General features: G+C 45.7%; 1 protein-coding gene across 1 annotated transcript in view; it reads right to left on the bottom strand.

Moving 5' to 3' along the window:
* Nucleotides 1-15,774, bottom strand: part of GATM (glycine amidinotransferase) — a 32,445-nt gene that overhangs the window by 9,152 nt on the left and 7,519 nt on the right. The window contains exons 2-5 of the mRNA XM_083712819.1: nt 12,448-12,678; nt 4,348-4,543; nt 2,628-2,818; nt 416-553 (exon numbers count right to left, since the gene is read on the bottom strand). Of these exons, the coding sequence (XP_083568945.1) occupies nt 416-553; nt 2,628-2,818; nt 4,348-4,543; nt 12,448-12,678 (756 nt within the window). The remainder of the gene's footprint in view (nt 1-415; nt 554-2,627; nt 2,819-4,347; nt 4,544-12,447; nt 12,679-15,774) is intronic.

The raw sequence follows: 15,774 nt of genomic DNA, 5'->3' as shown, positions 1-15,774 counted from the left end.
AAAGTTGGTACTAACCAACAAATAAATCTAACTAAAAAATGGATAATGGATGTGATTTTGTTGTTGGACTACACAGAAATGGCAAAGCAGACAGTGAAATTAAGAGATCAAAATGGTGAACTTTTCATAGAAGAATGGACTATTTTTTAAAATATTATTGTCAAATGAAATTGAAGGCAGGATTCTAGCTAAAAGCAGAGGAAGAAAAAGTGATAAAATAATTGCAACAGAGAAACTTGTATAATAGATAAAGATATAATGCAGTAGAGACGGTCTGAGTAAAAAGACTGCAGAAATGAGAGTGGGAAGTCAATTTATGAAACAGTGTAACTATTTGATAAGAAGATTATGGTGCAAATGTTTGAAAAAAATAATAAAAAATTATACTGCAAAAAAAAGGAACCGATCTGCTCACCTGACTTCTTTGCACAAAGATGTCTCTTCCGGCTCGTATGAAATCTGCAGCGTCAAAGCACGGCTCGAATTCAGTTGTGACAAATTTGCCCTGCGCAGCCAGCTTGTGCCTGTCTTCCACAGTGCGAATGGGGTAATCCTGGTTTCAGAAAGACAAAACACACACAGGCCTTCGCTAGGACTGTTCCCACTACTCAGGTCAATCACATGGCGCCATTTCTCAACCTCTGATCTGCCTAAGCCAGGCTTCCTCAAACTCGGCCCTCCAGATGTTTTGGGCCTACAACTCCCATGATCCCTAGCTAGCAGGACCAGTGGTCAGGGATGATGGGAATTGTAGTCTCAAAACATCTGGAAGGCTGAGGTTGAGGAAGCCTGGCCTAAGCTTTTCCAGGGCTGATAGTTCTAGCAGGGAGGGTTGCCAATGCAGACATGCTGTGGCCAAATGCTGAGTTCTGGGGTGAGGAACACGGATCGTCCTGCAGATATTATTGTTGGCATTGAGCTCCCATCAGCCCCTGCCAACTGTTAGGATTTTTATCTATCCAAGCGAGTGGTACTATGATTTGTATACATCATGTGAGTGTCTGAGTGAGCATGAGAAAGTAAGTCTGTGTTATCTCTTCCTTCTGAGTACAGTGGTACCTCGGGTTAAGTACATAATTCGTTCCGGAGGTCCGTACTTAACCTGAAACTGTTCTTAACCTGAAGCACCACTTTAGCCAATGGGGGACGCTGTTGCCGCCGTGCCACTGGAGCACGATTTCTGTTCTTATCCTGAAGCAAAATTCTTAACCTGAAGCACTATTTCTGGGTTAGCGGAGTCTGTAACCTGAAGCGTATGTAACCTGAAGCGTATGTAACCTAAGGTACCACTGTACTATTGGAAGTTGGTTTCACTTCTGTGTGTGTTGCAGCTCTGTATAGTGGTACCTTGGGTTACATATGCTTCAGGTTACAGACGCTTCAGGTGACAGACTCCGCTAACCCAGAAATAGTACCTCGGGTTAAGAACTTTGCTTCAGGATGAGAACAGAAATCGTGCTCCGGCAAAATGGCGGCAGCGGGAGGCCCCATTAGCTAAAGTGGTGCTTCAGGTTAAGAACAGTTTCAGGTTAAGAATGGAACTCCGGAACAAATTAAATACTTAACACGAGGTACCACTGTACTGGTGTTCAGAGAGCACAGATGTACTGATGGAGTCTCTGTATATAAAAGGTAAAGGGACCCCTGACCATTAGGTCCAGTCTCTGGGGTTGTGGCGCTCATCTCGCTTTACTGGCCAAGGGAGCCAGCGTACAGTTTCCAGGTCATGTGGCCAGCATGACTAAGCCGCTTCTGGCGAACCAGAGCAGTGCACGGAAATGCCGTTTTTACCTTCTACTTGCACTTTGACTTGCTTTTGAACTGCTAGGTTGGCAGGAGCAGGGACTGAGCAACGGGAGCTCACCCCGTCACGGGAATTTGAACCGCTGACCTTCTGATCAGCAAGTCCTAGGCTCTGTGGTTTAACCCACAGCGCCATGCACCTCCCTCTGTATATAAGACTGTAAATAAAGTAGTTTTGGAACTACGATTGAGTCTTTCTTCTGCTATGATATACCAGAAGACTGGTGTGCTCTTTTGAGGAGAGAAGAGTCGCTTGTTAGCAGCCACTCTGGACTGAGGAAAATTTATAGCCAGAGAGAGCCACCGGGGAATGCTCTGGAGACTTGGGGAAGTTTGCAGCCATCCCAGGGCGTTTTCCCAACACCAACATGGCCAATCAATGGTCAAGGATGATGGGAGTTGTACTCCAATAACACTAGGAAGGTACCCTTGCTCCTGCCACCATAGTTGCTTCCTTGAAAGCCAAAAGGATAATAATAGGTAAAGGTAAAGGGACCCCTGACCATTAGTTCCAGTTGTGACCGACTCTGGGGTTGCAGCGCTCACCTCGCTTTATTGGCCGAGGGAGCCGGCGTACAGCTTCCGGGTCATGTGGCCAGCATGATTGACGAACCAGAGCAGCACACGGAAACGCCGTTTACCTTCTCGCCGGAGCGGTACCTATTTATCTACTTGCACTTTGACATGCTTTTCAACTGCTAGGTTGGCAGGAGCAGGGACCGAACAACAGGAATTCACCCCGTTGCGGGGATTCGAACTGCCGACCTTCTGATCAGAAAGTCCTAGGCTCTGTGGTTTAACCCACAGCGCCACCCGTGTAATACCTGGTCATAAAGTTCATCCGCCATGGTGGGCTTTGGTGCTGTGGTCCATTTTGATCCGCGGCGGAAGTACTCTTTGATGATGGGCCGGTACGCTCTGTATTCAAAGAAACGGGCGCGCCAAGCCATCGGCGCTTCAATGATCTCGTTCCCAATGACCAGCAGAATGTCTCTTGGCATAGCTGCGTACATACCTACCAAAAGAACAAAGTGTTTGATCTGGGGATCCAATCAACAGTGGCACAAATCCTGCACACTGGATCCCATTCAAGGTTCGATTTTGCTAGGTAACAACCCAGTGGAAGAGGGAGTAACGCTTGCACACATCAAGCGAAAAAACAAACAAACCACAGGCTACTGAACGTAACCGAAACAAATCAACTTGATTCCCAGCGTCAGTTTTCCAAAATGTGTTATGACCCAACCTTCTTTTGGGGACATGGCTGCGTTTCTGCCACTCTAACCAGAGTGCCAAGCCTTTATCAAAAAGCAGCAAAACGGTGTGCTCAAGTTCAAGCAGTTTGTACGGGGCAGACAAACATTTCAGCGTGTCATCCATTTTAATCCATCATGGCTGCTCCTCTGTGTGCCTAAAGCGCATCACAACTGCATAACAGTGATGTCTATGTAGGCCTAGCAAGATCTAGATCAGGGGCCGACAACCTAAGACCCATGGGCCACAAGTAGCCTACAGGGGTCGTTTTACTGGCCCACGAGCCGCCCCCAAACTGAGCCACCCGCTCGGCGAGTCCCCGCATGCTGCATTAAACTGGCGCAGCGCGTTGTGGGGACACAGATGCTGAAAATCATGGACACACACCCTCACACCCGCCATCGGGCCCACGGAGGGGTCTCCATGGCAGTGAACTGACACAGGCAAGGTAAGCGTTATGTACTGAATTGAATAGGATCCAGAATGCAGCAGTCTGATTGGTCCTAGAACAATAGGATCCAGAATGCAGCAGTCTGATTGGTCCTAGAACAATAGGATCCAGAATGCAGCAGTCTGATTGGTCCTAGAACAATAGGATCCAGAATGCAGCAGTCTGATTGGTCTACAGGAGCCACCCAATCCAACTCCAGGTGGAAGTGAATCCGCAACCTGATTGGCCTACAGGAGAATCCCGGAATTAGCCAATCACGTGGGGCCCATTGTGTAAATAATGTATATAAAGCAGACATTCTGGGGGAACTTCCATTCCTCCTCACCACTATGAGCTGAATAAGGAGAATGAAATCCACTCTCCACTCCGAGTATATTTCAGTAAGCCTTGCCAACCCCTGATCTAGATTAACAGAAGGGACTGTACTGTTTTACTGTAAACAACATGCATCCCCTGTGAAACTATAGATAGCAATACACTAAGTTGCTTAACGGCAGGCTACTGTTGTCCTTTATGAATTGTCATGAGGACTTTAAAGTTTTTTTGTGTTTTTTTAAAGAGGAAACAAATCTCATCAATAACGAATAAACAATACTTTATAAACTAATGAGGAGACGGAGACATGGTTCACATCCAAAATGTACATTTTAAGCACATTTTTACCACTTTTCACAGTCATGGCTTCCTCCAGAGAATCCTGCAGCTTACCCATCACAGAGCTACAATTCCCGGCACCCTTAAACTACATTTCCCAGGATTCCCATGGGCTTTATATGTACGGCTTGGATGTGGGCATGCTCTAAATCGATTCTACACATTCCAAGTCACTGAGCAATTACCGGTGGACTCAAAGTCAGGCGTTTTATATTTGGTTGACCAGTCTAGTGGCTCTGGCCTTCTCACAATCACTCCTTCCATTTTCAGAATATTGCACATCTCTTCAATTTCAGCAATTGCTTTCTTCACATGATCCTGGGGGAAACTCTGGCCTCCATACTTCTGATAGAACCCCCAGTACTTCTCGTACGTATTTGCCTGGTAATCAATAAAGAAAAAGCAGACATGAACCAGCAGCATATTAACATTGCAAAAAATCACTGTGTATTCATCTGCTAACAGTTAAACAACAGTATGTCAGTCTCATAGGACATGTATTTTCAGGTGATTGCATTTTCTGTAATTCTAAGTTTTTAAAACTATTTTTGAATAGTATTACTGAGGCATCTGATGAAGGCCTGTGTTTTAAAGATATATTTGCATCTGATCAAGGCCTGTATTTTAAAATGAGCTTAAAGATTTGCAAATGTTTCATGCCAGGCAGAAAAGCAGCTGGCTAAGTACTTTGGCAGTTGTTTATCCTCCTGGACAAGGGCCCCCCTAATTTATAGCAGTAGCAGGAGACAGGTTTCTCAAGGTTGTAAAAGGGAAATACAGGCTGGGAGCAAAGGTTACACTGACCCTACATATTACAGAATGCAATCAAGATGCAAAAACACTAAGAGTTGGTAAATAGTAAGATTTATTGTTTAACAGAAAATAATACCATGAGCCATCTGTTTTAGCCATTTGTTTTGGAATGCAGGGGCAACAGGGGCAAAAGGTGATCTGGTAATTAAGGTGCCTTATCGAGGCAAATGTAAGATATATGGCTACTTGTCTGCCATTTATGGATAGAAGGAAATATAGCTCTTTGTCTCCCATAAAAGGTAATAGGAAATGGGTGTATCTTTTATGATTGGTTCTAGCAAACAGCCAATAGGAATTTCAACCAGGCTGATTGGACAGAGGCAGCCAAAGGAGGAGCAAGGGGGCTGGGCTGAGGAAATATAAGTGCTGGTCATCAGGGCTGGAGGGCAGGCAGAGCTTTGGTAACCATATACCACTGTGCCTATCATTTATTTGTCTGACAAATAAATTATTATTTTAATTTCTCTATTGCTGCGTTGAATATTTCATTCCAGCTAAGCGTTAACCACAAGCAGGGTGCTACATTACATCTGCTCAACAACCACAGCTAATTTTTTCCCTTCCCACTCTTATTTCAAAGCGATTTTTGTCTTTGTATCAGAAAGGCACCTGGCTAATTTGGTTGCCAATAAATATTGCTGCAAACATTTCTGAGATCATGGTCTTCCCAATGAGTGGCTCTTGTCTAGGCTTGTTAATTGTCTTACTTGAAATGTTGTGAGGATCCTATGCCCTTTTGAAATGTGCTTTTTGGGGGTGGGGGTTATTGGGTTGTTGTTTTTATTTTGATTATGTATTTTGTGGTTTTATATTTGGATTTTATTCTGTGAATTGCCCTGAGACCTCCGGGTATAGGGCGGTAAATAATTTCAAATACAGTGGTACCTCAAGTTAAGAACTTAATTTGTTCTGGAGGTCCATTCATAACCTGAAACTGTTCTTAACCTGAGGTACCACTTTAGCTAATGGGGCCTCCCGTTGCTGCTGCACCGCCACCACACAATTTCTGTTCTCATCCTGAAGCAAAGTTCTTAACCTGAGGTACTATTTCTGGGTTAGCGGAGTCTGTAACCTGAAGCATATGTAATCTGAGGCATCTGTAACCCGAGGTACCACTGTAATAATAATAATAATAATAATAATAATAATAATAATAATAATGTATTTTAAATTGTCATAACCAAGCCATGTGAGGTAATAAATTAAAATTATTGCTATTCACATGGCACCTGAATCACATGGCACCACTGCAACTGCAAGCAGGAGAAATTCCACTGAGATAAACAAGAGCGATTGCCGGACAGTTTTTCATAGTAGTTAGAGTCCTGGGCTTAGACTAGAAAGACCTGAGTTCAAATCCCCATTCAGCACAAAGTTAACTGGGCAACCTTGTGTCAGCCTTTCCCCCCTCTATTATTTATATGCCACCACTCTGGGCTTCTTCTAGCAAAATATAAAAACAAAAGGAACATTATTACACTGGCAATTTCTACACCTGTTTCCATCAAAATTGTTCAACACCCTAGTTAAGACTTGTAGGAATTGGGTGCAGTGACTGCCATTAAGTCAGCTGCCTGAGGGAAGGGGGTGCCTGACCCGAACGTTCTTTTTTGAGCCTGCTTTCTTCCTCCTCCCTCCAGTTCCTTTTTCTTCACGTGTCATGACTTTTTAGACAGTGAGCCTCAAGTCAGAATCCACCTTAGTACTTGATTTATGTAAGCTGCTCTGACGGTCATTTTTCCTTCAAAGGCAGGGTATAAAATGCCTGAAATAAACTTCCGGTTTCAGGGCTGTGGCCGCGAGAAGTACCCATACAGTGGTACTTCTGGTTACGTACTTAATTCGTTCCAGAGGTCCGTTCTTAACCTGAAACTGATTTTAACCTGAAGCACCACTTTAGCTAATGGGGCCTCCCACTGCCGCTGCGCCGCCGGAGCACGATTTCTGTTCACATCCTGAAGCAAAGTTCTCAACCCGAGATACTATTTCTGGGTTAGCGAAGTCTGTAACCTGAAGCGTATGTAACCTGAGGTACCACTGTACAATACATCTGTCACCTTCCTCTTATGTACATGCAGAAAAAAAAACCATAGTGGTACCTCGGGTTACATACGCTTCAGGTTACATACGCTTCAGGTTACAGACTCCGCTAACAGGTTAAGAACTCTGCTTCAGGTTACAGACTCTGCTTCAGGTTAAGAACTTTGCTTCAGGATGAGAACAGAAATTGTGCTCTGGCGGCGCAGCCGCAGCAGGAGGCCTCATTAGCTAAAGTGGTGCTTCAGATTAAGAACAGTTTCAGGTTAAGAACAGACCTCCAGAACAAATTAAGTACTTAACACGAGGTAACGCTGTAGTGGAATGAGTGTTGCAGCCAGCCGCCTTCTACAGAACGCAAGCAAAGCTTTGCACATATGCGATTCATTATATGTGAATGCCACGTATTAAGGCTTTGAAGAAGTCAATGAATAAGTGAATGTGGCTTTTAAAAAATAAATAAATACTGCCCCCTGCCCCTCCACCGGCTGCTAAAAAAAGAGGTCAGCAGAGCAGCGAGCTCAGCCAACAGTGAACATCTGTCACTGTATTTAAGTTTCAGTAGGGAAATGTTAAGAAGGCCTTTAGACAGCTAGAAGATGAATTGCTGCAGCGGCGGCCAAATGTACAGTACACAGCCCGAGTTTTTCTGCCAGCAGGACTCAGTCCTGGAGACTCAGAAATGGCCTGGAATGAAACCTGTAACATAAACACGACCTTCAGAGACTGCCAGCTCAGCAACTCGGAACCTACATGTCGAACCGCTCATTGCAGGCTGTGATAAATGCACTTTTAAAAAATAATAAAAAAGCACCCTTTTACAAATAAAATATATAAAAGTGGTTTGCTACTGTGGCGTTTGCCTATTAGGTGGATCATAAGGAAAGGGTTCAATGAGTGTGAAGTGATTGGTCAGTGGGAACCCAAGGGGAGGAGCTAGAGTTGGAGTTGTTGGAAAGTCAGTTGGGAGTTGGAGAAGGAAGAGGGAGGATAAGTCTGTGGGTTGGTCGAGTTGTGTTGTGAGAGAGTGAGAAGAACTGTTAGGTGGAGTCAGACAGATAGTTGGGATAATCAATTTGAAGTTGTTAGGAACATATAGGTCAGTAAAAAAAACTAAGATTAAGAAACTGCCAATAAAAATTAACTGAAACCATAAACTTGTTCATGCCTATAAAATAAACTTGGTTATTTGTTAATGTTAACAACTGTCTGGACTCAGTGTGTACCCGAGAGAAACGGGTTGGTGGCAGCGGGAAAGCAATCACAGTGGTGGCACAGGGATCAATAGACCGTCAAACATCCGGGGACCCTGTGTGATCGCCACAGCTACCCTCTCAACTCTGTTGGGAAACTGTGTCGCAAACTTCCCTTGGTATCATTCCAGGGGCCTGGAGACTCTTATCAGAAGCCACACAATTATGAGATTATAGGGGTCTGCTTGGAAACACCGTTTCCTGATACAGTGGTACCTCGGGTTACATTCACTTCAGGTTACAGGCTCCGCTAACCCAGAAATAGTACCTCGGGTTAAGAATTTTGCTTCAGGATGAGAACAGAAATCGTGCTCTGGCGGCGCGGTGACAGCAGGAGGCCCCATTAGCTAAAGTGGTGCTTCAGGTTAAGAACAGTTTCCCTAGGGTTGCCAGACATCTGGGGAAATCTGGATGTGTCCTCATTTCGGGTGCCAACATGCCCATCCGGGCAGATTTTTACATTTTAAAGGAAATGTCTGGGTTGGGGGGCATGTTTATGTTTGGGAGGGCCCTGTACCCCAGAAGCAGAAGCGTCGCAGTGGAGCGAGGCTGTCGCAGCAAAGATCAGGTCATGCCAAGTATTGGGCTCGGGCTGTTCTGCACGCCACAGGCACTGCCAACCCGAGCTGGGAAACAGGCACAGGGGCGTGGCAGCAAGGGCCCCACGCCCGTGCACCTCTTTCCCCATCTCAAGTTGGCAACATCTCAGGCTGCCCTCTTTTTGCTCTTCAATATATGGCAACCCTGGGTAGCGCTGTGGGTTAAACTACAGAGCCTAGGACTTGCCGATCAGAAGGTCAGCGGTTCGAATCCCCTCGAAGGGGTGAGCTCCCGTTGCTCGGTCCCTGCTCCTGCCAACCTAGCAGTTCCAAAGCACGTCAAAGTGCAAGTAGATAAATAAGTACCGCTCCGGCGGGAAGGTAAACGGTGTTTCCGTGCGCTGTTCTGGTTTCGCCAGAAGCGGCTTAGTCATGCTGACCACATGACCCAGAAGCTGTATGCCGGCTCCCTCGGCCAATAAAGCGAGATGAGCGCCGCAACCCCAGAGTCGGCCACGACTGGACCTAATGGTCAGGGGTCCCTTTACTTTTTATATGGCAACCCTATGCACCCCACCCCACCCCTGAAAATTGACCTGTGAAGCAGCTCCGTCTCTTAGAGGTTTCTTGCTTCACTTGCTAAACCGCATCGCTTCCATGTGCCTGTCAAGCCACTCAAATATTATCAGTGTATTTACTTCTATACCTGCAGGCGATAGTGTTCTTTGCAGCCAGATTAATCTGGCAGCATGCAAATGTCAAACAAGGTCTGGAAAACTAATGCTGGGCTGACAGCACAGCTGAATGAATGTTGACTCTAAAGTAATTCTCATTGTGCTCCGTAATCCTTCCTCCTCAGCAAGCGTGTTTAGGGTTTGCTCTCTAAATAAACTGTGAAAGTAAGTGCAGAAGCATGATATAATAAAATCAATATGGGCTTGTCAACCAGCAACCTAAGTGCCGGATCTGATGGCCCCATCACTGCACGTCCCTGCTTTGACTCTAAAGCAGTTTTCCATGTTTCCTCCGTGTGTCAGCCAAAGCTAATGGAAATTGCACTCCGAAATACAGTGGTACCTTGCCAGACGAAATTAATTCGTTCCGCGAGTTTTTTCTTCTTGCGAGTTTTTTGTCTTGCGAAGCACGGTTTCCCATAGGAATGCATTGAAAATCAATCAATGCGTTCCTATGGAAACCACCTTCAGACCAGGTCCGGGGACAGTCTGTCCCCCGACCTCTTCTGAAGGCTGGGGGGGGGGGACAAGGGCTTTTCTTCCCACCGCCAGCCTTCAGAAGGCTGTTCTGAAGGCTGGCGGTGGGAAGAAAAGCCCTTCTCCCCACCTCCCGCCCCGCAAGCTCCGGGGACAGGAGTGCTTTGCTGCCGCCCGCCAGCATTTTAAAAGCCCCCGGGACAACGGAGACTTCTCCGCTGTCCCGGGGCGATTTTAAAATGCTGCCGCCCGACAGCATTTTAAGATCGCCCCGGGACAGCGGAGAAGTCTCCGCTGTCCCGGGAAGGCAGGCGGGGGTGGAGCAAAGACTTTTGCCCCCTGCCGGCCTTCAGAAGAGGTCCAGGACCTTTCTGAAGGGCGGCGGTGGGCGAAAGTCTTTGCTCCTGACCGCCAGCATTTTAAAAGAGGTCCCCAGAGATTTCCCTATGGCCTTTCTTTTTGCAAAGCAAGCCCATAGGGAAATTCGTCTGGCGAAGCACCTCGAAAAACGGAAAACTCTTTCTTCTTGCGAGTTTTCCGTCTTGCGAAGCATTCGTCTGGCGAGGTACCACTGTATCTGAAGGAAACCAGCTTGATGAAGGCTGCTCTTACTACTGCAGGCTACTGACTACTACAGACACTGAGCACTTAGGAGAGATTTTGTGGGGTAAAATAAAGTTTCAGCCCCACACTTTTACAGCTGCTGCATAGAGTAGGTAGCCCACCCCACCCCCAGCTCCACTACAAGAATACAGTGGTACCTCGGGTTAATTCGTTCCGGAGTTCCGTTCTTAACCTGAAACTGTTCTTAACCTGAAGCACCACTTTAGCTAATGGGGCCTCCCGCTGCTGCCGTGCCGCCGGAGCACGATGTCTGTTCTCATCCTGAAAAGGATATACTAAGAGCTCTGGGCAAAAGTTTCAATACAAGGAATAATTCCTACTCAAGAGTTGAAAAGAAAAACGTGTATATTCTGCTAAGAATAACAGTTTTAAACTAATAGTAAATTTAAACACAACGTATAAGTGCGACAGTTTTAAAATAATAGTAAATTTAAACACAACGTTTAAGTGCAGGAATAATGTAGTTTCAAATATGCAGTGATATAGTATAAAGGTACATAAAATACCAGTACACAACAATTGTTTTATACAAGTCTCAATGGCAGTCAAAAAGAGTCCATATTATATAAAATCAGAATAAATATAATATGGACTCTTTTTGACTGCCATTTATACGTTGTGTTTAAATTTACTATTAGTTTAAAACTGTTATTCTTAGCAGAATATACACGTTTTTCTTTTCAACTCTCGAGTAGGAATTATTCCTTGTATTGAAACTTTTGGCCAGAGCTCTTGGTATATCCTTTTCAGTGTTCTCATCCTGAAGCAAAGTTCTTAACCCGAGGTACTATTTCTGGGTTAGCGGAGTCTGTAACCTGAAGTGTATGTAACCTGAGGTACCACTGTACAGAACTTGGCCACCCTTTACTTACAGGGTTATCCGGAGGTTTAGAGTATGTTGCCAACAATATGCTGATGACACAAATCTCTATTTCTCCTTTACATCTGCAGGCGTGGCAGTGGAGGTGCTGGACGGGTGTCTTGCCTCGGAAATGGAAACGAGAGCCAACAAACTGAAGCTCAATCCAGATAAGATGGAGACCCTGCGAGTGGCAGTTCCCCAGACTGGATGGCTGGGAGATTGCCAGCTCTTGATGGCATTACACTCCCTCTGAAGGAGCGGGTATGCAGCTTGGGGGTACTTCTGAATCCCTTACTGTCACTTGAGGCTCAGGTGGCCTCAGTGGCGCTGAGTACCTTCTATTAGCTTTGGCTGGTGGCCCAGCTGCACCCCTACTGTATCTGCAAAGGGATAGCCTAACTGCTGTTGTTTATGCTCTAGGTTAGATTACGGCAACGTGTTGTACATAGGGCTGCCTCTGAAGACTGTTCAGAAACTTCAGCTGGTGCAGACTTTGGCAGCCAAGCTGCTCACTGGGGCAAAACAGTTTTACAGTCAGTATTACACTGACTAAACCAGCTGCCAATTAGTTTCCAGGCCCAATTCAAAGTGCTGGTTTTGACCTATAAAGCCTTAAACACCTCAGGACTCTATGAATGATACACAGGCTTCAACTCTAGATGCAGACTGTCTGTCTGAGCTTGCAATTCCCTCCTTGTAAGAGCTACAAAACTGGAAGCAAGCCATTTTTTTTCTTGCAATAACTTTTATTTACAAGTTGATTGGGGATAGCAGGCAGGGACCCAGACAGAAAGAATCCCACAATTGCTATTAAAAGTCTTCGGTACTCATAACAAAACAGACATTGTAAAAGCCTGTTATTGCAAAACCTCTCCAGCGTTTGCAAAAGTGGGAAGCTGCAAAGAGCATACATAAAGTCCTGCGACGCAGACAGCAAATGGTTTACCTTGACCTCCACAGAGAAAGGAGGAACGCAGGCATTTTCGGCTCTCCCCACAATGACTTCCTCCAGCGGGTCCCATTCGTTGTATGAGCAAACAGGGCAATCTTCGGGGACAGGGACAGGGTCAGGGGCCTTGTTATTTTCATCAGCAACAGCACAGGTCGCCTGGGAGGCTGCAGCTGCGTGGGTGCTCTGGAAAGTTCGCTGCACCCATCCTGTGAATACGCGTCCAAGCTTTAATGAAAAAACAAAAAAGGGGGGGAGGTCACTTGATTAATTTAGATTGTTTAAATATCATTCTGCTAAGCGAGGAGCCAAGGGGCTAGTCAGTTCAGATCTCGACAGTTCAGTGGTACCTCAGGTTAATACTTAATTCATTCCGGAGGTCCGTTCTTAACCTGAAGCACCACTTTAGCGAATGGGGCCTCCCGCTGCTGCTGTGCTGCCAGAGCACGATTTCTGTTCTCATCCTAAAGCAAAGTTCTTAGCCCAAGGTACTATTTCTGGGTTAGCGGAGTCTGTAACCTGAAGCGTATGTAACCTGAGGTACCACTGTACACACACACACATCCAAGAAGCTCCATCCTCACAGTGGCCAAGACAACAATTCTCTTCTAGGGAAGAAAGGTTCCCCATTTCATTTGCCTCGAGTATTTGAATGGCAAGATTCTTTTGAATGGCAAGTAAATTTTAGCGCCTCACCCACTTGCAAGCAGATTCATGCATGACCTGTGCAAATGAACTCCTCGTGTGTGAGATTGTTTGCACCAGCAATGTGCAGAATCGTGATTTCTTAGCCCTTCGTGCTAATTGCACAAAAATTGGAAGACTAATGCTGAACAGCGCAATTTATTTTCCTGTGCTTGAAGAGAACTCTCAAGCCTCAAAAGCACAAAGACCCAGTTCAGGAAACCCAGCTCAGGAAAAAGAAATGAGCTCAAGCACTGCTGCCTTCTTGTGCTCATAAAAAGTTCCCAAGAAACTTTTTGTTTTTCTGAAAATGCAGTAAGTGAAATCAGGTGCAGGGACAAAAGTGTGCACAAGTCCTGTCCCCGACACCCCAGACCAGAAGCATGGGACCTGATTTGGGTTTGCTTTGGGGCCCCGCAAACCCTCTCAGCAGCTCCATAGGAGGGGCTGTGTTGCATGCAAGATCTGTGCAGCGTCTATTTGCAGAGGGAGAGTAAGCTCGAGGAAAGGGAGCAACTGTGCCGACTGCCCTATATCACCAGAAAACATTCGGTGGAGCGGGGCCAGCAGTTGGCGCTTCATGAACAGCAAGCAGTAAGAATTTCAGCACTGGGAGTGAGCAGTCAACAAAAGCTGCTACTATAAACGTATCCAAACCAGGACATGACACAACACACCTCACCGGCGAGAGGGATCTTTACAAAAGATGGTCTGCTACAGAGCCACGGCTCTCCCCATACTTCCAACATACGCTCCAACATTTCTCCGATGAAAATAGAGACGTCCTATTTTGTTATTATTATTATTATTATTATTTTACTCTTTTTACCCCACCCATTTGACTGGGCTGCCCCAGACACTCTGGGCAGCTTCCAATATATATAAAAACATAACTAAACATTTTAAAACTTCCCTATACAGGGCTGCCTTCAGATTCTGTGGAGTTGGATAACTCATTTCTCTGATGAAAATAGGGATGTCCTAAGGAAAAGTGGGACATTCCGGGATCAAATCAGAAACCTGTAAATCTGGGACTATCCCTGGATATTTGAGACTGTCCCTGGAAAAGAGGGACACCATGATAATAAATAATAATAATAATAATAATAATAATAATAATAATAATAATAATAATTTATTTATACCCCACCCATCTGGCTGGGTTTCCCCAGCCACTCTGGGCGGCTCCCAACAAAAGATTAAAAATGCATTAAAACATCAGTCATTAAAAACTTCCCTTGACTGTCTTCACACACATCAGCAACACATCTTGCAGAATTTTCCACCCCTTATATTTCATCTGCACAATCAGAATAAATTTCAGGAACCAAAAAGTCACATTGAAAAATATGACTTTTGAGCCGTCTGGCCCAGAAATGGCAACTAGGCGTTCCGTTTTGGCAACACTAACCCTGGTTTAAGGAGCCATTTGGTGCCTAGATTATACATCTGAGTTTCTAACACTGCCTGTGTAGAGTGGGGTGCAGCTGGGAAGGGCCAGATAGGAGGCTTGGAGGGCCACATTGCAGGGGCTTAGCTTCCTACCCAGAATGTAGAATATAAGGGAGAGATGATTGACTCCAGCACTCCAGTGCCGTGTGTACACAGTGGAAGGCACTTTTCTGAAGCATGGGGCATTGACCTCCATGCAAGGCACAACATATAGGGATATAGGCTTGGCTTGCTCCCCTCCCCCAAAAAACAAAAAACTGCTCTGGCATAACGGGATCAGGCTTGAGGGCAATTTCTCCCTGCTCTGCAAAGCTGAGCATTCCAAGCCACTAAAAAGAAGCTGGTTGCAGTTGTTCCACACCAGCTGTTGGGAAAGGCTAGACAGCAAAGCTGCGGATGAGCAAATATGCCCTATCCTGTTGCAGACTGTTAATGATCAACATTCCCCGACCCAATATGGGAGGGGTATGCATGCCTGCTGGCTCAGCAAAAGAGAGGGAACGGCGGGAGCAAAATACCGTATTTTTCGCTCTATAACACGCACCTGACCATAACACGCACATCGTTTTTAGAGGAGGAAAACAAGGGAAAAAACATTCTGAATGAAACAGTGGATGTATCATTTTTGTGCTTCATGCTGTGGCCACAGACATGTGATCTGATGGTGAATTTGGGCTGACCCAATGCAAAACTCCTGAGAATCCCTGTGCATCCATGGTTTGTAACCACGTTTTTGCACCATTGCAGCCCCAGGCAACAGTGGGTGCGTGATTTTTGGGGGGCAGGCTGTAGCCATGGACATGCTATGTGCTCTGATGGTGAATTTGGGCTGACCCAATGCAAAGACCCTGAGGATCCATGTGGATCCATGGTTTGTAACCACGTTTTTGCACCATTGCAGCCCCAGGCAACAGTGGGTATGTGATTTGGGGGGGGGGCAGGCTGTAGCCATGGACATGCTATGTGATCTGATGGTGAATTTGGGGTGACCCAATGCCAAAATCCTGAGAATTCCTGTGGATCCATGCTTTTTAACCACATTTTTGCACCATTGCAACCCCAGGCAACAGTGGGTGCGTGATTTTGGGGGGGCAGGCTGTAGCCATGGACATGCTATGTGATCTGATGGTGAATTTGGGGTGACCCAATGCCAAAATCCTGAGAATTCCTGTGGATCCATGCTTTTTA

This window comes from Podarcis gaigeae (genome assembly GCF_964106915.1).
Source record: "Podarcis gaigeae genome assembly, chromosome: 14".
NCBI classification, from domain to species: domain Eukaryota; kingdom Metazoa; phylum Chordata; class Lepidosauria; order Squamata; family Lacertidae; genus Podarcis; species Podarcis gaigeae.
The sequence above is the reverse complement of the archived record's forward strand: the minus strand, read 5'-3'. Positions and strand labels throughout refer to the sequence as shown.